Raw genomic sequence first — 23,977 nt, forward strand, 5'->3', positions numbered from 1 at the left:
AGTACTTACCATTTGAGTTCCACTGTTTCTGTCGTGGTCTTATTACTTGAAACTGGGGGAGGCATCCAAGATTGTCTGTCAATGTTAACAAATAAATGCTTGAGTATTAATATATGTTATGGCAGCTTGAGTCTGTTTCTTTTCAAAAGAACATTAGAATCTCAGAAATGGTGTAGGAATGTCTGTAATTGTTCTCGAATTACTAATATTTTGAAAAAAAAAACTGCATAATTATACTTTTTAGACCATTTTTAAAAATCCAGACACTTGAACAGAATTGGAAATAACATAGTAAATTGAATTACTATTGTGTAAAATATATTTTCTGACTCCACATTGTCTTTTCTACAGTTTGAATGATAAAAATAAGTGGATCAAAGTAGAATGTACAAAGCAAACAAAGGTATAAATACCGACTCAAGAAATGCTTTTGGGCTTTTATTACACGTCTTGTAAGTATTGTAAGCACTTTCAGCTGCTGCTTTAATTCTTTTCCTGAAACTTATTGCTCAAGCAGTTGTTTGCAAGGTAAACAAGCAGTAATTTATAATACTACTGATCATATTGTTTGCACATGGAGTACGGGAAAGAAAATCACAGACAGAAATCATGAATGGAAAGGATACATAAAACAGGACTTCATAGCCTAGGAGGCACAAATCAAAGGAATGAGGACCCAAGTGATAATCTCCTTTACGTTGCCAGTCAGAGATAAGGGAGTGCACAGAAATGGACAAATGCAGATTAATACCTGGATACATGTCGTTGCTGAGTCTTTGGTATTTTCAATCACAGAATACATTTCAATGAAAACAGATTACTGGGGAAATATGGGATCCACTTCTCTGTGAGAGGAACAAGAATCTTCACTGGCAGCTTGGCTGACTCAGTGAATTGGGCCTTGAACTTACAAAGCTAATAAAGCTGTGGCACTTTGTATACTTGCAAGCTACATGGTGGAAGAATGCCCCGCAGCTCTCCAAAAAAAACGCGTCAGAAACTTTAGACAGTTGAAAGTCCAGTTGAAGTGTTTATATTAATACACATAGAGTAACTTGTACATGCCGTCCAGCTAGAAAGCTGTGATCTAAATGCTGTCACTGACACATGGTGGGATTAATAACATGATTGGAGTGCTCCAGTGAGTGGCTGAAAGCTGTTCAGAAGGGTCAGGCAGGGAAGGTTGCCCTTCATGCAAAAAGATGAGTGAGACAGGGAACCTGACTACAACTGATATGGAGAGGACTGAGGTATTCTACAACATTTCTGTCAGTCTTCACCAGCCATTTCTCTTGCTCTGCCTCCCAGTTCACAGAATCTCAAGGCAAGGATTGGAGGAATGAAGTCTTACCCACCATAGGAAAAGATCAGGCTTGAGATCATTTGAAGAACTTGAATGTGCGCAAGTTCACGGCACCTGATGAAAGGTCCCAAGAGAGCTGGTTCCCACAGTATTCTTCTGGAAAAGCTGGCAGCCAATGGCTTGGACAGGCACACTCCTTGCTGGGTAAAAATTTGTCCAAATGGCTGGACCCAGGGAGTGGCGGTGATCGGAGTTAAATCCAGCTGGTGACCAGTCAAGAGTGGTGTTCCCCAGGGGTCAGTATTGGGGCTGGTCCTGTTTAATATTATCACTGATGATTTGGATGAGGGTGATGAGTGACTGAGAGGATGAGTGCATCCTCTGTAAGTTTGCAAATGACATCGGCTTGGGAGGTTGTGTCGATCTGGCTGAGAGTTAAAAGGCCCTTCAAAGGGACCTGGGCAGGCAGGATGGCTGGGCTGAGACCAATGGAATGAAGTTCAACAAGACCAAGTGTCAAGTCCTGCACTTTGGTTACAACAACTCCACACAACGCTACAGGCCTGGAGCATAGTGGCTGGAAAGCTGCACAGAGTTAGAAGGATCTGGGGGTGTTGGTCAACGCTCAGCTGAATATGAGCCAGCAGTTTGCCCAGATGGCCAAGAGTGCCAATGGCATCCTGGTTTATATAAAAAACAATGTAGCCAGTAGGACCAGAGAGGTGATTGTCTCCCTGTACTCAGCTCTGGGGAGGCCATACCTCGAGTACTCTGTTCAGTTTTGTGCCCCTCACTACAGGAAAGACATTGAAGCCCTGGAATGTGTCCAGAGAAGAGGAACAAAGCTGTGAAGAGTATGGAGCACAAGTCTTTTGAGGAGCAGCTGAATCCCCAAGTCACTATCCATCATATGTGGAAAGTCACAGAAGCCAAGTGAATTTCCCAGTACCTGGAAAAAGGGAAAAATGTCTGTCTCTTCAGAGAGCCACAAATCAATGTTTTTGATGGGTATGCTGCTCACTGGAATATGAATTGGTTGAATGGTGACATCTAAAGAGTTGTGGTCAATGTCTCAATGTTCAGGTGAAGATCTGTGATTGGTGGTGTTCCTCAGTGGTTCATACTAGCACTGGAACTGTTTAGTATCTTCATTGGTGACATGGACAATTGGACTGAGCTTACTCAGCAAGTTTATGGATGACAACAAGCTGAATTACGCATCTGACATTTGAGAGGGAAGGAATGCCATCCAGAGCAATCTAGCCAGGCTTGGGAGGCAGCCCATGTGAACTTCAGAAAGTTCAACAACGTCAAGTGCAAGTTCCTGAATATGGAACTTCAGTACAGACCAGATGATGAATGGATTGAAAGCAGGCTTGTTGAGAAGGACTTGTGGGTACAGGCGGATAAAGAACTCAACATGACTCAACTATATGTGCTAGTAGCCCAGAAAGCCAATCATACTGTGGGCTGCATCAAAACTGGTGTGGCCAGCACATTAAGGGTGGTAATTGTTCCCCCTCTACTTTCTCTTTGTGTGATCTCACTTGGAGTACTCTCTTGAGCTCAGGGGCCCATAGCATAGGATAAATGCATACCTACTAGAGCAGATCCAGAAGAGGGCTACCAAATGATCAGAACACTGGAGCACCTTTCCTACAAAGAGACACTGAGAGAACTGGGGGTGTTCACCCTAACGAATGATCCAGGGAGACCTTATTTCAGCCTTTCACTATTTAAAATGTGCAAAAGAAAGATGAGGACTCATAATTGAGGTGCATGCTGATAGGACAAGGGGTAAATAGTTTTAAACTAAAACAGAGTAGACTTAGATTAGATACTAGGAAGAAATTTTTCACTACAAGAACATTCAAGCCCAGGCTGGATGAGAATTTGAGCAGCCTGATCTAGTGGAAGGCGTCCATGCCCATGGCAGGAAGTTTGGAACTAGCTGAGTATTAAAGGTCCCTTCCAACCCAAACCATTCTATGACTGTAGGATAGAAATACAGCTATCCTAAGCAGTGTATTTTGAATTAAAAAATGTTATTTGTTCTACACCCTGTCTTTTCTCTAATTCAGTCAATATTATTTGAAATCTAAATTTTTAAATCTAGCTACTCCAAAACGCTTTGTGTAGTTTCTATGTAATGAAACAGCACAGGGTCAAATTTGGCATCAGAGATTTCAGTTGGTTGTAATTAGAGTGTGCTACAGCACTTCAAATTTATACATTGAAAAGGCATGGTTTTGCTGAGTTAGGAGCTGTAGTAAAGAACTAGCATCTATTATTGTGCCCACAGAGCTTAAATTGGTAGTACAAACTATCTTGCAACACAGTACTCTCAGGGGGGAAATAAATAAATAAATAAATAAATAAATAAATAAAAAGCAGAGAATTCTTGAAGCTTGAGTTTGCTAGAGGAGAAAGTTGATAGTGTTTTTTGATACAATTATTAACTAAGGTTTAATACAGTGCTATATATCCTCTGTCGATCAAACAATGGCGTCAATGAATACCTTTTTTTCTTGATAGGAGAAGTGGCAGGAGTGTTTGCAGATGGTGTATTAGGAGTCCAAGATTGTCTGTTAAGAAAATATACTTTTCATTCATTTACTAATTCATCTTCAGTAAGTGTATCATTTTAAATGTGAAAACAAGGATAAAAAATGACATTTCCCTTATCAGAAAGACATGACTGTGCAGAGTAAATGCTCCAACTATGTTTACATATGCCAAATGAAATTTTGGAACTAACTCAAATGATAACAGATTTTAAATATCTTAAGGAGTTGTGATACTTAAAGAATATGTGCCTTTACTTGGTATCCAAACTAATTTCTGACTTCATAAAATTTGACATCTGTACCAACACTTCACTCTCCAAGTACTAAAATATCTTTATTTTTCATATTTTAAACTTTATGGTTTTCATGTAACTGTCAGTGCTGCTCTATTTCATTATATGCCTGGAAAGAAAGCTGATATCCTTCATATTCCTAACTACATAAATTCCAAGTCAGGGATTTTTCTCATAAATTTTATCAAGAAAGTGTTGTCTGTCCCCTTCAGTTCTTAATGACATTAGAATAACTAAAGAAAAATTATTTCAATGCTGTCTGGCAGGAGAAAGTGTATAACACTGAAGTCTCACTTGAGCCCTACTTCAGAATTCATGGTAGGTCTATTAAAAGTTATCTCCAAACTCTATAACTTAAAATCCAATTTATATGATATTTCACATCATCATCACAATGGTTTACAACACTATGGTATAAAATTATAATTTAGAAGAATGACCTCACTTGATGTTTAAATGGCTTTATTTTGCTCTTTAGAATAAAACCTTGGCACTTTGTAAGACAACATTTAATTCCAGTGCTCGGTTCTCACTAGCAACCATATCAGTGCAATTTATTTTTGATAGAACTCTACAGGCACTGAGGAAGGAACACAGCAATATATTTGTTTGTTTACATTTATAAGGATGGCAACTGAGCTCTTCTGTTCAATAAATAACAAATTTCAATTAGTAGAGCTGTGCTTTAGAAATTAAATTTTCAATGTTATCATGTTAGATGTATTCTATGGTCACCTCTGAATCATAACAGATTTTTTTAATATTATTTCACAGATTTTCTACTATGATTTTCTACTTAAATGAAATATTTGCTTTAACATGTTTGTAACAAAATCTGAATTTCTGAAAAAATAAAAGCTTTCAAAGAAACCATGAATTTTCTGTTTGATTTTCGCTTAAAAAAAAAAAATCAGTCTCATAAAAAAATATTTTATTACATTTTGGTTATCAAGTTTTCCATTAGCCAAAGTTCAGTGGTATTTTCCAATGAAAACCTGAATCAGATTTTTATTTTCCCTATAGACTTTCCTCCTGAATTCTTGCAGACAAATGCAGAGCTCTAGAACATAACCACACTGAATTGATTTCAAAACATTCTCAGTCTTCCTTTTCTGTATGTGTATCTGTATTGTATCTAAAACCCTGTATTTCTTAAACAATTGCTATGACTGTAAATACATAACTCTGAGCTGATCTTTCTTTTAATCTATGTGGAGAAATAGGCAGTTCTAGGGAATAATAATTCCTCTCTTTCAAAGAAAAAAAAAAAGAAAAAAAAAGGATCTGAAAGACATCAGTTGAATTATCCTCCAAAAGACCCTTTTTCACAGAATCACAGAATCACAGGAGTTGGAAGGAACCTCACGAGATCATCAAGTCCAACCCCCCTGCTAAAGAGTCCATGGCAACTTAGGCATGGATGGCTGTATTCCAGTGGTCAAATGGTGAAATGAAACTTAGTGTTAAGCCATATACCATACTAATTATTTCTTTATACATTCTTGCTGTGTATACAGGTAACTTAGGTGATAATACCTGATATATAATGCTTAGATGATAACATTTCCAAAACACTTACCTATTGTTTTGCTTATTATTCATAGTGGGAGACTTATTTATTTTGTCGATATCACTACTGCCTGGAATTCTGTTTAAAAAGCAAAAAAAAACCAAACAAACAAAACAGAAGTTATTCAAAATACGTACTCTAGATCTTTATTTAAAACAACTGAATAAAATTAAAAGATGAAGTATCCCTTTGTCCTGTGTTCAGATTACAATTTATTAGCACTACAAAAAGGTACAGAAGAAAAGCTGACTTAATATAAATGTAGTGTGCTCGTATCTGAACAGTCTAAGTAGCTTACTGAAAAACTGTTTCAAAAGACTATGATGTTTACATTCTAATTGATATATTAAGCCTTATTGCTGTAACAATTAATTTTAGAGTAGAATAAAATAGAGTAGAATATATAGCAATTTTGATTCCTTTGAATTATAACTGAACTCTAGAAAGAAAGTAGCCTTTTTCAGATAAGAAGTATGTAAGGTGTACAATTTCCACCCACTTCACCACTCCTTGGGAGATGCAGCAGTATGGTTTTCTTTATGGTTTTGGAGATCCATATGATTTGAAAATGCTCTAGTGAAAAATCCCTGATAAAGCCTAGTAGTGGCCTGTAGGAACACCATCTATCAGAGAAGTTAGGTTGTTTTAGCTTAAATTGATTTTATTATGCTATTACAATTATACTAAGAAATAATCATGACTTTTAAGGCTGTTAAGTATTCAAGAGTTGCTACTCAAAACCCTCTCACACTTTCACAGAAAGCATTATGTAGCTATCATAGCTGAAACATGGTTTAAACACTTAAACACTTTAAACACTTATATATATATATTTATTCCATAAATGAAATCACAGAGTCACAGAGTTGAGGCTGGAAAAGACCTGTGGAGGTCACTTGGTCCAACCTCCCTTGAGCAGGGCCACCTACAGCAGACTGCTCAGGACTATGTCCTTTAGTAAGAACAGAGAGAGTCCAAAAAGCTCAAATATAAATTGAAGTAAATAAACTACAAATTCTAAGTTGAGACGTTTATCTTAAATATTTGGTTAAATTAGCAAAATATATATATATATTTTGTGCTGCAACTTAATTATACATGGAAATTTTTGTTATGTACCCATAGATACATAATCTATGATACATAGATACATAATACATCATAGATACCCCTCTAGATATAAAATAATTATTTCTACATTTATAATCCAATATTATGACAAAACCTTTAGTATGCTGCCTTCAGCCAGCTATCATGGAAGATGGCTGTATTTAAAGAAAATCCTTCAAGGACACGGACACAATCTGTTCTTTTTTCAAATCTTAAACTTAATTGCTCAAGTAACTAAGTCATATCACGGCTGTCTTCTAAGAGTGACTGGCAGCTACAGTTACCCAAAAGATCACTAGAGGTCTCACTAATCTTGCAAACTGTACTGTGGATGCAAACATAAGTGCTGTAATTCATTCACCAAATAAGCATTTCATTAGAGTTTCATTTCCTATTTTGAAAATTTAAGCAAAATACTTTAAGTGGTGATGTATTACACCATTCTAGGTAAGACTTGAAGGGTCCACCTGGCATCCATCTGGCTGCTCAATGTAGTAATGTTTTGAAAAAAAGTAAATGAAGAAAGTTAACTATAAAGTTAACTTTTCCATGTACAGCTTTTCTGCTTCTGATAAGCAATGGTGGAAGAATATATGCAGTTTGCACACTCAGTGCTATCTACAACAGACACCTCTGGATTAACGATGCATTTATCCATCTAATGTTTTCCTGAACCACTTTAAATATTTAATCTCCACATTATCCTGCAATGGTGACTCCTATAGTTAATTTGTGTGTAAACAAAAACAAAACAAAACAAAATCTTTATTTTCTTTGAGCTGTTACCTAAACCTTTAGTTGAGTATCTCATCGTTCTTAAAGTAAAGCAGTCAAATTCCTTTACTCACTTTCCCTATATTACACTCTTTTCCAAGCTGAGAAAATGTTTTCTTTTCAGACATTCCATGCATGAAAGCTATTCTGTACCTATAGACATATTTGTTGACATCTCCCTTTTCACGTAAGTGAAATATTGCATAGTGTTCAAGATGTGAAAAATTGGTTAATACCGTGACTGAATAGAAGTTTATCTTCACATCTTAATATTACAGTTTTTCTCTGATGTATGAAGTACAGATCTACGTGCCGGTATACGTGCATCTAATGCAGTCAAGCTACAGATTTCTCACAACTCATCTACCCTTCCGCTTGCAGCCAATGGTGTAAACATCCAGACATCCCCAACGTCTCTTCCAGGTCCTTGAAACTGAAACTGAAGTTCAAATTTTGTAATTACAGAATCATACAATTTCTTGGGTTGGAAGGGATCATTTAGTTCCAACCCTCTTGCACTGGACAGGGATGACACCCACTAGATCAGGATGCTCAGGACCCTTTCCAACCTGGCTTTGAACTCCTCTGAGGTTGGGCTTAGGATAAACTCATATCAAACAATAATGTCCTTGAATATGGAGGTGACAGGAGTTGGGAAGCATATCTGTATTTAAAATGGCTTGTAGATGTGTTTTCACTGTCGTCTTTCTACATACAATGAAGAACCTCAAATTACTCCTGCACTCTTCAAGCAGTGTATTTCCCATTTTTTAAATTAGCGTTTCAGTGACTGTTTAGATGTTTTGAAAACTAGCTATTGAAGACACATTCATCTAGATAGAATCCCATTCTGAAAATCCACGTCCTTTGGAGTATTACAGTAATGGCCACGAGAGCTATAAAGTAGACATTTGGAAAGACATTCTAATCTCTGGCTTAAAACTGGTAACTTCTGCACACCTTCTGCAGGATAGGTTGCGATTTTACAACATCTTAGCTAAAAAAAATTATTTTAGCTGGCAAACAGCTGAGAAATCTCCAATATGAAGGTAATTCTTCTCAAAGCTGTCAAGCTATGAACAATGCTTTAGATTTTTTTCTGCATTCCAGAATCATAGAAGACATATTTCAACAATACATTTTAGTTTTGAGGTGGGGGGAAAAAAAAATAATTAAAAAAAAATTCCTTTTTACACAGGAAACTAAGGAATATTGCTAGTCTCAAGACTGCTATACTCTAAGCTTAAGATTTCTGTAGTATTGTTATTCTTGCCAGAAATAATTTGTAAGAAAATAAGGGAATTGTACCTGGTGGAAAACATCCTTTACAGAGGAAGCAGAAGTACCAAATTAAACTGCAAGCTACAAAGAGGAGCTAAGAGAAAATACATCACCACACCCTTTTATGCCTCAGGTTGCAAATTTGAGAGGATGCAGAACACATGGTTCATTCTCACAGAAGTGCCTTCTGGCAATGGGTGTGTATGAATTAATCCTGAAATTACTATATATCACAAATTTGCGAAGACTAACGATGACTGAGAAAAAATAAACTACTTGACTATCTGCTTCCTCATTTTTATCATTTTATGATAGAACCAACATTATTCACTTAATTCCACATCAGTTATCAGGAATACTTATTCTTATATATAACCATTTCTTTGTATTTTTTGTCACCTGTTGCATATTAATAACAATGTATCTTAAATATTTATATGTATGAGAACACAAATCAGGCAGCTTACAACCTAAAATAATTCAGGCATCTTTAACAACTCATCATATAACAAAAAGTCCCAGCTGAATAGGGATGTTCAGGACAATACTTTTCATCAACACTATAGAAAGTGGAATTGCCCTATGGCTTCTAAACTAGCACTCAGAGCTTCTATTCTGAAAAATAAGGCCTTAAATTTGTTTTTGAGTCAATTAGTTTGTGGGTAAGAATGACATGGTAGATACAGTCTACTTGCATATCCAAATAGATTTCCAGAAAATTCCTCATTAAAGCCTGTTAAATAAACTGATCTACTGTGTGGTAATAAGGGTTCTTCCATGCACAAACAACTGGTTAAAAAGTCAGAAATAAAGGTTTGGAATATATGGCATTTTTTCAGAGTGGAAAGTGAGATCTGTACAAGACCTGTGTTTTCCATATGTTCAGAAATTATCTGGAAAAGAGAAGTCAGAGAATGTTGTTTGCCAATTTCACTAACTCATGATAGTCAAAGCAAATGCTGACTGGCAAGGCTTTCAGAAGTCATCTGTTAAAATACTAGATATCTAAAATGGCAGATGACATTCATTTTTCTTAGATGCAAAGTAATGCCTGCCAAGAAAAACAACTCTTTAATCTCTGAACTAGCTATTATCACTCAAGAAAGAAGTCTTGGAGTTATATAGATAATATTGTGAACAGCTCAATTCCCAGCAGTACTCAGAAGAGTAAATTCAATATTATCAAGTATGAGGAAAGATACGGCAAAGGAACCAGAAACCATTGCTATATTCCTATACATGTACAAAGTGTGCTCTAAGGTGGACCCTCCGGTCAAAAAGACTAATATGGAGATAGAAAAGATATGGAGAAAAACAATAAGTAAAATAAAGTTATAGGCTCGCTTCTTCATGATGAAGGAACAAATACAGTAGAATTGATCAGCCCATAGAAGAATCACAGAACACTGTAGCCCATTTTATTCCAGCTTTCCATGGACACAGTAAATTTAATGCGGTAATTTGTCATTGTTTCTTACAACACCATAAATATGGTCATCAAACACAATGACAAAGTACCAAGATCCAACCAACAGGTCCATGTTTTCCACAAAGTGTGCATTTAAATTCTGGTACTGATAGATTCAGGGTCTTGTTGGTAACAGATAGTAGTTGTGGACTGAATTTTGAAGATTTTCTGCACAAAGAATCTGCAAAAATACTGGTGTGATCATGTCTTAAAGAACTAGACAGAAGTTAACACTGATTAGAACATTTAAATTAAGCACCTTTAGGATACATATGTGGTCCTGATACTTGTGCTGATGTATGATGTATGAAGTGGCAAAAAGGATGTGGAAAGAACTAAGTATTAGACATGTTGTGCTTAACTGTTAGAGATAGGATGCTGGTTTATAGTTTGAAAAAAAGGAAACTGGGAAGGAGTAAATGGGTCATCTGTGCAGAGGTGTTTACTTTTATGAGCACGAGAATCCACATAAACTGATAAAAGGAAAGAAGAGCAAGATTACAAGAAGAACCTTTTCCCAAGTCACATTTCCATTTGTCTCATTTACAGTTCATGCAAAAATCATTCAAATTCTTCTACTTAGTAAACAGAAAAAATGATATGTAATTTATTTCATTCATGCCTTCATATTTGAGACTACTTATACATATAAGAATCACAAAATAAAATACATATGGAAAACATCTGTACCTGTCCAAGTTAGTATCAGATCTGTATCGTCCAAGTACAGTTTTCTGATCTTCCTTTTCATTTGCGCTACTGCCATAAGAAAGGTTAAAAATGACACATTTGTCACTGTTTTATTAAGCAATTCATCACATATAAAATAATATAGGAAATTAATTAAAGTCTCATACAGAATTTCAGACCATTCAGGCGTTAACAGATCCAATCCTGTATCCATTGCAGTCATCAGCTTAACAATTATGTCAGATGTAAAATGAGAACAGATTTACAATGAGAAATTAAATAATAATTCATAATAAATGTGACTTTAAAGAAAGCTCTTGCTATAAACAGTATGTAATAGAAGGATGCTTGGTTTTCTCCATTAATATAATCAGAAAGATGTTTAGATAATCAACAGTACCTGTGTAGGCTATCTTGGGACTTGTATTGGTTAAGCACAGCCCTTCCATAGTTTTCATCAGCACTACGAGGAGAACAGAGACAGCGGTTACTTTAAATTTGAATACCAAAAATAGAAAAAGGTATCTTGGCAAAAGATTTCTGTCCTCAATCAGATTTCACAGCCATTTACTACCACTGTAGCCACACCAACTACAGAACTCCCTATGAGATCACTCCAAACATTCTGGAATATGAATTATCTCTTCCTATGTGCTGTTCATGGAGGGCCCGGTCTCTGGGTTGAGTTTGTACTCTAATACAAGAACCAGATTGCATTACAGTAAATTTCAAGTGATTCTGACTTTACTAAGTTCCTTAGAGGAATTTGTCAAGATTCACAGTCTTCAGACCTGTGAAGAAGAGTCAGATGGTAGTCTTGGAACATACGTACCGGAAATGTGGGACTTTTCATGCAAACCACAAGCCTAAAATGCTCAATACATCTCATTAAATACTCAGTGCACAGAAGTCCTACTAAAAATCAGTCACTGAAAGCCCAACAGACTAATGTTCCATAACACTATGAATATTTCATCAAGATGAGTAAAAAACAGTTATTTTATGAAATCTATTGCATTTTTGGCAATATAATTCATGAAAAAGTAGATGTTTTAAGAAAATATTTACTTAGCATGATAAGCTGAAGACTGAAGAAATGTACTTCAGTTCTTTCCTACCTTTCCTCTTCAGGTCTTTTCTTTATCCAACTGTTATCTTGCAAAAGGGTCCGTCGCTTGTTAACATCATGATTAGCTTGCTGTCTGCTTTTAATGGCAACAGAAGGGCTCTTATTATCTACAAATGCAGAGAAACATGTCTTGAAAATTAAGGCATGAGAAAGCTTTGGAAAATCTTACAATTTTTAAAAGTACTGTTAGAAAGGGTGAAATCTGTGAAAGTTCAGCTTTTTACCATCAGAAAAGAAAAAGCACAAGGAATATGTTTGATGATCTTGTTTAGTGCAGGCTGTTTCCTTGAAAAGTTTGTGGCTTAATGCCTTCAACTTTAAAGGGGATGCAGAAGGAAGTTTACCAAACTGAATTCAGTTTCATCCTCAAAATGAAGTATCTTTGAAATATTTGCTGTAAACAAATATCATAGATCTGATATGAAATATACATACAATGGTTATTCCAGGAAAGCCAAACATGTGATTCCTATTTCCCAGGGGATTGTCTGTGGTTTCTTTATTTTCAGATGTGGGACAGGATACAAATTTCAAGTGAAAGCTAATCTGGTGATGATCACATGGTCCTCCAACCACATTCAGCCCAACTTCCCTGAATTTTCAGGTTCCTCAAAAGGCTCAGACTCCCTCTAAAGCTTTTTCTTCAGTGGCTTATTTAACAAGGTTCTCTTTTCTAACCAACTATCTAGTTTTGCTTAACTTTTTCTAAATGTAGCATTTTTATGTTTTCAAAGGTTTCTAAGAGGAATAGAACAACAAACATGCGCACTCATAGAATTCTTATTTACTTATGTAAACAACCTAAAATATCTTTGCTCAACAATGCTGATATCTAGTATATAGAGTAACTAATAATATGCTATGTTAATATGTTAATATGTAATACATAAGTTATATATGTTATAATAATAATGTTCACTTGATCTGTGAGAATATATGTTCTTCATTCTATTAGAAAGCTGATCTTTATCTCCTTTGGTTTCTCTTTATGAGGAGTTTGCCACAGGAACAAGCAAAAATATTAAAACTATTATCCATTATTTCCATTTCTTTTTCTTCCCACTGAATTTCCCTTCTTTGAAGTGGAAAGGAATATTTTTTTTTGCCATTACAACATTTCTCCTTAAAATGGAGGACTAGAAGCTGAACCCTAATAGAAATTCCACATTTTCCTGGTCAAAATAAGTTAAAATATGAAATGCAAAAAATATTTATCAATGGCATCCAATTAGTCAACAACCTTACTCATGAAGAACACTGAATTTTTCAGGTTTTCCTTCAGAGACCTTAATGATTTTCTCCATGAAGTCCTAATTCCCTTATTGTCCAAGCAAAAGTATTTACACACCACCAGATTTCAGGAGACATTATTATCTAATATTCATTAAGCACATTCAGTTTTAAAGGAAGATCACACTTCACAGTCCATATTGTGTCATTTTTCATTGCTGTGTTTTGACATTTTGCTGTGATTTATAAGAAAACGTAGCTCTTGCTTTTGATCCAAGATCATCAGCTGTAGTGGTAACATGAAAAATCACAAATAACTACAGTGAGTAGTACACAATCATAACAGAACACCAAAACATTTATTTTAAGTGACAGTGGCCAAGATTTTCTCTTTCAAATACATTTTCTTTATGAAAAAAAAAAAAAACCATGCTAGAATACCATTCAAAAAGTCAATCTAAAAATCTGTACCTGACTGCAAACCAAACTGTGCCTGTTCTTATCCGTTCCTTTGCCTCTGTGTTGAACTAGCTCTCTCCAAGATTAAGTGCTACAGAAGGGACAAACATTTAAGAAGCATGGATGTGAGAGTATAGATGTGTGTTGCTGTCTCTTGGCCTTGATCCCAAAGTTTGATTTTACTTTTGGAGCAACAAAGATGCATCCCTTTGTGACTATTACAAAATGAACATGCATGTCAAAGGTAGACGTTTGAGGACGTGTTGACAATCACAAATTAAGAACAAAATATCATCTATTAGTAGTTTCTGTAATAGCCTGTTCTCTTACACTTTCTCTCTTAAAAATGTTTATTGAAACCTGTGCTAAAGACTTCAAAAAATGAAACTATCACAGCCTTCCCTGCATATCTCCTATGGTTCATTGAAATATCTATTAAAAATTCACTTCACTTCTTGCAAACAGAAGAGAGGAAGGAACTTCATCAGTTTAAACAATGTCATTGTCTCATAGTCACTGCCAAGAATGGCAGTTGTAATTCACAAGCAAAACTGTATTAAGGGCATTTGGTCAAAATATTTATTGTTTTGAGTATACTGATGCTATTAACAATGAGTAGAATGTACCAGGGACTTGGATGAAGATATACAGAAATAAAACAGGCAACAATCAAAAATCAAGGACTTGAATGAAGATGCAATAGCAAGAACTGTGGCTTCCTATTCTCATAAATATGTAGATATTTTCAATTTGGTGCAATCATTTGCACTGGAAAAAAGCCCCAACACTTTAATTTATGAAAGTAGGAAAAATATGAGTTCAAGTATATGCATTCCAGAGATAAAATTTGCCTTTGGCAGGGAGTGGAGGTAACTCCAACATTCCTTTCATACTTAGAGTTTTTGCCAGAGAAGCTTTCAACTGCGCGATAAATCTGAATCTGTGCTGTGCTTTCAGCCATAACCTCCTCTAAATCTTGAAGAAAAGAGAGGAACATAACATGTTTGAGAAGTACTCAATATAAATCCAATTAACTTGTTATATGGAATCTTTTTTCTATTCTAATGGCATTTTATGAAAACTCTTATCATCTATCCAAAAATGATTTTAATTTCAAAGAAAACATGGCTTTTTTTAATTACTCAGTGCACATAAGGCTTCAGGAGATCTCCTATAAAGGCAGCAGTCAAAGGATATATACTGTGCTTTCTTTTCAAGAAATATTATAAGTTATTTGCTAGTGCATGAGGCCTACGCTTTGCTCAACAGCATTCATTTCTGATCTAATCAATTACCTCCCAAGTTTCAATTAAAAATTGAATACATATCTGATGCAACCATGTAGGTCACATGAGCGCAGGAAGACAGAGCTTACTCCCTTCTTATTTTGGCAATAGTTTATGTCCTTATCACTGTACAGGTTTGAATACAGATGCCTCTAGTCACTTATTCACTTACTGTTTCTTCACTACTTCAGCCTCAATTTTTTCAGCAGGGCTTGAACATGGGAGCAGAGAAATTACTTCCCAAACCGAAGTGAATTCAACCAGAATTGATGAACATTCAGAATAACACAAAATGCTGATTTTCAGCATGCTCAAGGGCATGGCTGATACAGCCTGTTTCAGGGTGCATGCCTCCAGCATGTTTCCTGAGGCCATTTCCAGTTTTGCTGCTCCTGGGAAGCCCTCCTCAGAGGGGAGGAATGTTTGCTCCCTTCCTGTCCTCTGCCTCTGTACAGCAGGGCTGCCTTATTCTGAGCACTGCCTACAGAAAATGGCAACATCAGCATAAATTATTGAAAGCGTTAAATAGGAAAATGCACAAATAATAAAGTTTTTTGTTTGTTTGTTTGTTTGTTTGTTTGCAGTCAATCCACCGGGGAGGCTGCACAATGCTCATACTTGTGGCTGAGCAGCCTCCAGCCCCGATCAGCACTGAAAGCATGGCTGTGATCATCTTGATGCGCTAAGGCCTCTAGTGTCTCACCAAAACCAGGCCCTCAGGCACCTCAAAACAGTAAATCTTTAGAAATATTACGTCCCATCTGACAACAATTAAACAACTTTTCTCCCTCCTCCCTTCCATTCTAATTTTCCAGTTTCTCATTTCCCCCATTTAAGTCAAAGGGCAATGGATGGCCCAGCTGCCATATTCCCATGGGGTTTCCACAGCAACCAGGATACCATGGGGAACTGCCATCTTGTAGCACACTGCCCGGATCTGCTACCCAGCACAGTGTTTCGGCCTAAACCTCTGCCAGGAAAAGCTTTCACGTGACATGGAATCATAGAATCATACAATCCTCAAGGTTGGAAAAACCACCAAGATCATTTAGTCCAACCACCAATCCATTGCCACAGTACCACTAGGCCATGTCACTCAGTGTGACATCTAAACTTTTCTTGAAAACTTCCCAGGATAGTGACTCCACCACTGCCCTGGGCACTCTGTTTCAATAAACACTCCTGGCTTTGCAGCTGTAGTGAGTCCAAGTGTGTGTCACTGTCAAAGGGTGGTCACTGCCAGTGTTGCTACCAAAGAGTTTTGGTGTGTCTTGAAAGGGAACTGTTCAATAGGCACAGCAGTGCTTGCAAATGGGAAGGGAGAAATTCCCCAGAGAAAATGAAGGATCCTCAGAATTACCACTTTGATTAGGAGATTGCTTTCGTATGCTGAAGGCTGACATTTTCTTCAGTGGGGTGTCCTTCTGTGGGAATCTAAAATAAAACACAAAAAAGAAAAGATGGCAGTAAGATTAGGAATCAGCCTCGAAGCCAGAGTAAATACATTTGCCACTTTGATCAGCTCCTTGGACAAGTTTAGTAAGATAGAATGGCTTAGAGATAGCTGCAGCCTTCTTTGAACTGAAGTTCAGACACGGCGTTCACTTTTCCATCCCTCGTTAAGACAATATATAATCCTGCTCTGCATCTGTGTTCATTTTTCTCTTCTTGTCTGGAGCTTCTTCCCTGAGAACATATGTGGAGATGAGAGCCTTCAGAGAAGACTCAGGTGGAAAGATGATATCAGCCTGTGGCTCAGAGTGCTGCCTGGAGCACACGTGGGCTCACCCAGCCCTGCTGACAGGTCTCACAGCTTCAGTGGCCTGCAGCTAACAGCATGGCTCTGGGGACAGAGGGGGAGGAGGAGGAAGAGGTGGTTCTTCTGCCCTGCAGCAGTTCACAAGTCAATGACTTCTTTCCCTGTCCAAAACGAGGTTAAAAAGCAAGCCTGCAAATATGCTGATTTAAAAATACATGTGGGAGTTGAGTCATGCAAAAATTTCAGTATGAGCTTTGAAACTTTGATTATCAGTTTTATACAGAAAACATCAAGTGGAACATAATGACATTTTAATAACTAAGAAAAAATTCCCTTAAGGAAGAAATAATAATACTAACAAGAACATAAGCATGTGGACATGATGCTCTTTAGCAAATGGTTTTCTGTTTGAAAAGCAGGATTTTCCAAGAAAACAATGTTAAGCTGGAATTTTCCCAACCCACTACACTGGTCAGGTTGCTAAGATTTAGAGCAGGACAAGAAAACAGTTTTTTGTGACAGAGACATTCATTAAAAAGTCACAAACATTCCTGGCTCACTGAGTGACAATGTTGTGTCTTACAGATGTAAATAGCAGGTTGACAGACCAGAGTGTGTCTGTTTCTTTACTGATGGAAGGTGATGATGCTGAATTTTGGCAAAAGCTTAGCAAAGGTACTAAAAATAATGCTGAAATGAAGGCATGGAAACAAAATAAACTAGTGGATGCCACAGTGAATTGCACTTAGGGCAGATTTTCCCTTTCTATGTTTCTACTGCCAAATAATTGTTAAAAGAGCTTATGATGACCAAAAAAGGAAAGCACTGACAGATCTTATTATAAAGTAAATGTATATAAATTTAAAAATAGTATTGAAGTACAAAAGTCCTCATCTGCCTTATCGAGCTGTGAAATTCCAGATGTTTATAGGAGTTTAAAATTCTGACAAGCTGACTGGAAGGCTCTGAGCCACACTACTTTCTTTTAGTTGTTAGTACCAAGCATGTGTTGGCAGAGCACATGGAGAAAACACGTGACTGCTGGATCTGGTTCTCACCCAATAAAAATATGCTCAGGGCTATAGTGAGCCTTATTTATTTTGCAGTAGGTTACAAAATACCTTTCAAAATTACTGAAACAAGGTTTTCAGTGGATATGTACTGAGTTTCCTGGAAACTGTTCAGGCAATCCATTTTAAGTAATGAATATTCTTGCTATACATTTTCCTGAACTGTTACAGTCACATGAGAAAAAAAAGATGATAGGAAGAGTTCTGATTTATTTATATTTTCAGCTATATTTTCAGCTTGGCAACAGCTGGACATCTGATACTGCTCTTTATTTCAGTCAGTCCCTGGATAATAAGAAGCTTGACATTTCAGTATGTTTCACAAGCATGAGTGCTGGCACTTCTTCATCTGGAGAAATAAAAGTAGTTTCTGTAGAAGGAACTTCCATTTATTGTCTATTAAAGATTTTAAAAGATGTTTTCTAAGGGAAGAGCATCCTAAAACATCGAAGAGCCTTCTTTTGTCAAGATTAGATCAAATGTGGATGTTCTAAGGCTTACAATTTCTTGTAAAAATTCACACTTTGCACTTGAAATATTTCTCATTAAAACAGCAGGAAATTGCTATGTAGACATCACAGTATTCTGTTGTCTTTTATATTCCATAGATTCATGATGGGAACTGAAATTTTTCACAGAACTAACAAGAAAGTATCCTTCCTACGCCTTTGTTAAAAATAAAAATGAAAGCCACAGATATTAGTTCAGAAAAATAAATTATTTCCAAAGCAAAGAAAACCACAAAACATATGTTTTGAGACTTGACTTTAATTGAAACTGTGTGTCTTCTGATCCTATATTCAGTATGTATTGTTCTCAGAGCAAAAAGAAATATTTCTGTTGCACATACGTACAGCATCCAAAATAAACTACTACCTAGTCTTCAAGCCCCAGTGTAGAATGCATCAATGAGTGTAAGAAACAGCTCACTACCTTTTACAGCCAGCATTGAAAATGTGTCAGGCATTTAGAAATTTCAAACCCAGGCATTTTAGCCTTACAGCACAATGTCATGTTGTCCTCAAGATTTATGTCTTGCTTCTGTACTTTCAAGTTGTATATCAAAGATTAATCCATTACAATTTAAAATGCAAATTAAAAACCCTTCTAATTTGGTCTCTAGCGCAGATAACTGAGAGTCATCACAGGAAGAATTAGATTTCAAGATCTTAAAAATGAAAAGAATCTTGCATAAAGAGGCAGGATAAAATTCAAAGCATTTTTTTTCTTGATCTTCACTATTATGTAAAAGGTGCGTGCATCTGTGTATGTGAAAAGAGGAATGGACGGAAAAGTGTGAGAACCACATTCCATAGCTATGAAGAGATTTTTTTAAAGAAGTTTTTAACTTCTAAAATCAAATTCTGAGAAAGAGAAGTTCTAGTCCTCCAAAGTAAAGTAGTGCACTATGTTTAGGTTTTCTTAATAAGAGCTCAGCCACTGAAGCAAAACAACTCTGCTGGAATGCAAAATAAAAACAAACAGGAATGCTGCTTCAGTGCAATTTGAATTTAAAAACAGCGTCAGGAAACTTTAAAAGAAAATGAAAACTGCCCGAGCCAGTCCAATGAGCTGCTCCCCAAAAATTTTAGGGAATAGCAGTCCTGTATTCAGAATTCTCCACATTTTTGGAGAAATTTAAACACAGTTTAACCCAGAAAAATACCTTCAAACATGACTTCAGAGGTAGTCAAATGCCTCTTCAAGCTGGCAGTAGAACCACCATAGAATCACAGAATCCTTAGAGTTGGAAGATGACCTTTAAAGGCCATCTAGTTCAGCTCCCCTGCAATGAACACCTACAGCTACATCCTATTGTCCAGCCTGACCTTGAATGTCTCCAGGAATGGGGCATCCACCACCTCTCTCAGCAACCTGTACCAGTGCCTCACCACCCTCACTGTAAAAGATTTTTTCCTTATACCTAACCTAAGTCTACCCTCTTTAAGCTTGAAACCATTTTCCTTTGTTCTGTCACCACAGACCCTGCTAAAGAGTCTGTCCTCTACTTTCCTGTAGCTCCTGTAATATGTTATTCAGAAAGCAGCAGAAGTCCACATATAACCATGTCCACAATTCTACATCTCATTTCCACATCTTGATCAGCAGAAGACCTCAGGCTGCCATAAATGTTTAAAGCTAGACCTTCTGGTTTTCAGCTAGTCTGAATACTCCCATACTTCAGAATCCTCCTGCCTTCCTTGATTTGGTCTGGGCTGTAGCTTTCCATATAATTAGGTTTCACATTTACACATTTTGAAAAAAACCAACACAAACAAGAATAATACAAGCATTTTGCATAAGAATAATTTTTTCCACATTAGACTGAATTAGCTATAGCCAAAAATGTTTCTGTTCTATAGCTTCTAGCTACGTGAGTGATTAAGATCTTATTTATAAATATTTATATTACATAGATTCCACTTTTATTAAACATTGTTTCTTTCCCCAGCTTAAATATACTGCGTATTATCACAGTGCATAAGTTGTTCATTGTAGTAGATTTAAAATGTAGTGGCAGGTACATGCTCTTTTCTGAAAAGTCAGAAAATTGATTACTGCTTTCAAGCATACGTGTACTGTATCCTTACAGTTTCAACTTTTCAAAAATACCAGATTCCTGCCACATGAAAGTAAACAGACACTTCTTTCTTTATCCCAAATACAAAGCTTTCCACCAAAATCCCATCTTGAAGCACTGTACTGCTCTAAAGCAAGCTGAAAATTTGCTATTTTTTGAATATTTAGAGCTCAGAATTTCAGAATCATTTAAATAGAAATTTAACAAATGGTTAGTAAACTAATGTTCCACATCCTTAGTGTTTTAAACTGTTTACTTCCTTTCACTTAAACCAACGAGAAATTCTGAACAGAATAACTACACTGGTGATCGAATAAAATGCAGGTTTACTTTGGTTTAATCTTTTTTATATTTTTTCTCCGTAGGAACTGTTGAAGTTAATGCTCTAACTCACAACTTGTCCTCCATTTATATAAAAGGAGTGTCAAAGATATGATATATTAAACAAAATCTCATCTGATCCTATTTAATCACAGTACCACATCAGCAAACATTGTTGTTTTGTCTTGAATATAGTAAGACCTTTATTTCTCTTGAATATAGTAAGACCTAGATGTGTGAGCAGCCACTTACTGAAGTCACCTTGTCTTGATAAAGGGTAAAGATCGCAAAACTTTGAAAGAAGGTACTGGGATACACATCATTACAATTCTAGATAGATAACCATATGTGTGAGATGCAGTCTGGATGGTCTGGAAGTCAGCACCAATTTTGCTGTTTCTACATCCATAATTTCTCCCCTCAAGTGAAGGTCTATCACAATCCTATCAAATGCTGTGATTGTTCTGTCAGACTTGTCTAACTATATATAAATAAGAATTTGTATACCTAAATATGGGTTTACTTCCTGGTCATGGACGAAAGCTGTTTTTCAAGTCCCCATCACAGCAAGAGACAGCCAAAGTTCACATGGCCAAGCTTGCCTTATTAAGCATATGACTTAAAGGTCCACTCTGTCAGGTGCAGATCTGTACATATAATGGATGCTGTGTTCTCCTCCCTCCAAAATTACCACGAGCACCTACAACCACACTTCAAGCTTGTAGTTCAGGACATGAAATAGAAAGAATAATGCTGTTGCTAACTCAGTGCTGTGGTTTAACCCCACACATTTACTCACCCCACCCCCCACGCCACCTCCCTTCCCAGTGGGATGGGGGAGGGAAAGAAAAAGTAGAACTTGTGAGTTGGGATAAAACTATTGACAAAGATAATAGGAAATGGATAGTAATTATTACAAATATATATATATATATATATGTATATGAGAAATGATGCACAAGCAACTGTGCACCATCCCCCAACCAACACCCAGCTAGTCCCGTAAGCAGCAAGAGAGCCCGATGAACTCACACCCCCTTCAAAACTCCTTCCACTTGATGTCATGTGGTTTAGAATATCCCTTCAGTGAGTTTAAGTCAGCTGTCCTAATTCTGTTCCCTCTGTTCCCTCTTGGGCCTTTTGCTGAGAACAGTGTTGGCTCTATACAACACCACTTAGCTGAAACTATAAACATCAGTGTGTTAACAACATTGTTTTTCTCCTTGAACCAAAACATAGCACCATACCAGACACCCTAAAGAAAACAGTTCTGTCCCAGCTGAAATTAAGACACTCAGTGCAGTACCAAGTGAATAGTCAAAGCTTAACACTGAACATGTGAATATCAAAGTTGTAAGTAAAATGTTTTTCTGGCAATTCATTAACCTTTCTGTACTTTTGCTGAAAACCACATGTAAAGACAACTGCATTTATTTTACAGACATTGAAGAACAACAAAAACACATTCCTAGGATATTTTTCTTCTTGAAATTCACATCAGATAAAAAGCAATATAACACACTTTTAAATTTCTGGAAAGAATACAGCGTGTACAAATGAATATTTTACTACATGGTTTAGGCCAGAGAATTCATGACAACCCTTGCAAAGAATAGGAATAACATGCGCACGTACATAAAGTTAAACTAGGCAAGTTCAGAACAAGCAAGGTTGGACCAGAGAACACACAAATGTAAGACAGAAGTCATTCATCTATTTGTAGCAGAAAGAGCTCTCAAAACTGGTTTTTCAGGACGTGGGTGGAGGAGATTCTGTTTTGAAAGAAATTACGCTTTGGAACTGTCCCTAATGTATGCCAAAAATCAGCTGCTAAGTCAGAACCTGAATTTGTATGTGCTTTGTAATTAAAAATATATGATCAATTTTAAATGTGTGGTTGTTGTTTTAATGGGGTACAGAAGGTATTAATTTTAGATTTTTTTTATTTATCTATTTCCTTTCATTTCGCAACATTTCTAATAAAGAACTTTTCCTGTTTATACATGACTTCACACAGTGCTGTGGCTAAATCATTATATCACAGCAGAACAAGCATTTTGCTATACCTGATACAAAGGCAGGAATTGATTCTGAATATTTCACAAGCGGTTTGTTCTTAAAAAACAAAAAAAAAACAAAAAAAAACTATTGCTAATTTCTTTAAAAAAATCTTATAACTAAAGCAAATTCGAGTAAATTATATTTTAATAGACTTTACCTCATTTTAGATACAAATTCCAAAGAAAGAGTAAAGAAACAATAAACCAAGCCCAACAGTAAAAATGACAAAATGACATTAAAAAATCCATTCGTGAAAAGGGGTCTAAACAGCGAGTTTATCATCAAAGAACTACAATTAGTAATAACATGTAATTAATCGTGTAATTAAGATAGTATGGGCAGGAGAAGATTTCAGAAAGGTGGAGGGACTTTGAAGACCTAAACTGAGACACGTGAGTTTTCATAGCACATTCACGTCTTGAAAATCAGATTCCTTAAAGTTGGACACTCCGAAATCACAGGGCATTTGAAAATAGAGGACTTAAAATACTTGGTATATATAAGCAAAAAACTAAATGCTCTTACCTAGATATGGTAGAGGTCAATGTCCAAGTGTGGTTCAGTATGGTAGGTCAACCTGGAGATAACTAGAAGTGAGGTACAGTCAAAGTAGACAGAGAGGCGAACTGTTGTTCTCCATCCAGTTGCCTGAAAAGTCAAGAGACTTCTACTTCAGAGGCTGAGTCACTTAAGGAGGAGGCAGGAGGTGTGGAAAAGGGTGGCACCTTGTAGAAATACCAGATCAATTAAAAGTACTGGGAAGTTGTTATACTTCTGTGCTTGCTGTACTTTTCAAGTGCGATAGGGCTGGGTTTCACAAAATAAAGTGCTTGCACACACCTTGAAACAGAAAACCAAGCAAAATTATCTGAAGCAATATACCAGTCTCATTTGATTTTTCCACAGATGCATATATTGCAGAGTTTTAGCACTCTCTCAGATAGAGGGTTTCAGGTATTTACACAGGCACAGACAAAGAAATGCTGCATTTCATCACAGGAAAATTCTACAGAAGTGGAGAAGGC

General features: G+C 36.4%; 1 protein-coding gene across 5 annotated transcripts in view; it reads right to left on the reverse strand.

The window, feature by feature from the left end:
- SCEL (sciellin) overlaps nt 1-23,977 on the reverse strand; it is a 75,232-nt gene that overhangs the window by 28,758 nt on the left and 22,497 nt on the right. Inside the window, exons 2-9 of one of the 5 annotated variants that reach the window (XM_025146768.3) lie at nt 23,478-23,600; nt 16,521-16,594; nt 12,175-12,292; nt 11,457-11,519; nt 11,057-11,122; nt 5,743-5,811; nt 3,823-3,888; nt 10-75 (exon numbers count right to left, since the gene is read on the reverse strand). In XM_025146768.3, the coding sequence (XP_025002536.2) occupies nt 10-75; nt 3,823-3,888; nt 5,743-5,811; nt 11,057-11,122; nt 11,457-11,519; nt 12,175-12,292; nt 16,521-16,563 (491 nt within the window). In that variant the 5' untranslated portion in view covers nt 16,564-16,594; nt 23,478-23,600. Of the gene's footprint in view, nt 1-9; nt 76-3,822; nt 3,889-5,742; nt 5,812-11,056; nt 11,126-11,456; nt 11,520-12,174; nt 12,293-16,520; nt 16,595-23,477; nt 23,618-23,977 lie in introns of those variants that run through there. The other 4 variants (XM_040653691.2, XM_046904112.1, XM_025146770.3 and 1 more) reach the window with 4 other exon arrangements.

The sequence above is a fragment of the Gallus gallus genome, chromosome 1, assembly GCF_016699485.2.
Source record: "Gallus gallus isolate bGalGal1 chromosome 1, bGalGal1.mat.broiler.GRCg7b, whole genome shotgun sequence".
In the NCBI taxonomy this organism is placed as follows: Eukaryota; Metazoa; Chordata; class Aves; order Galliformes; family Phasianidae; genus Gallus; species Gallus gallus.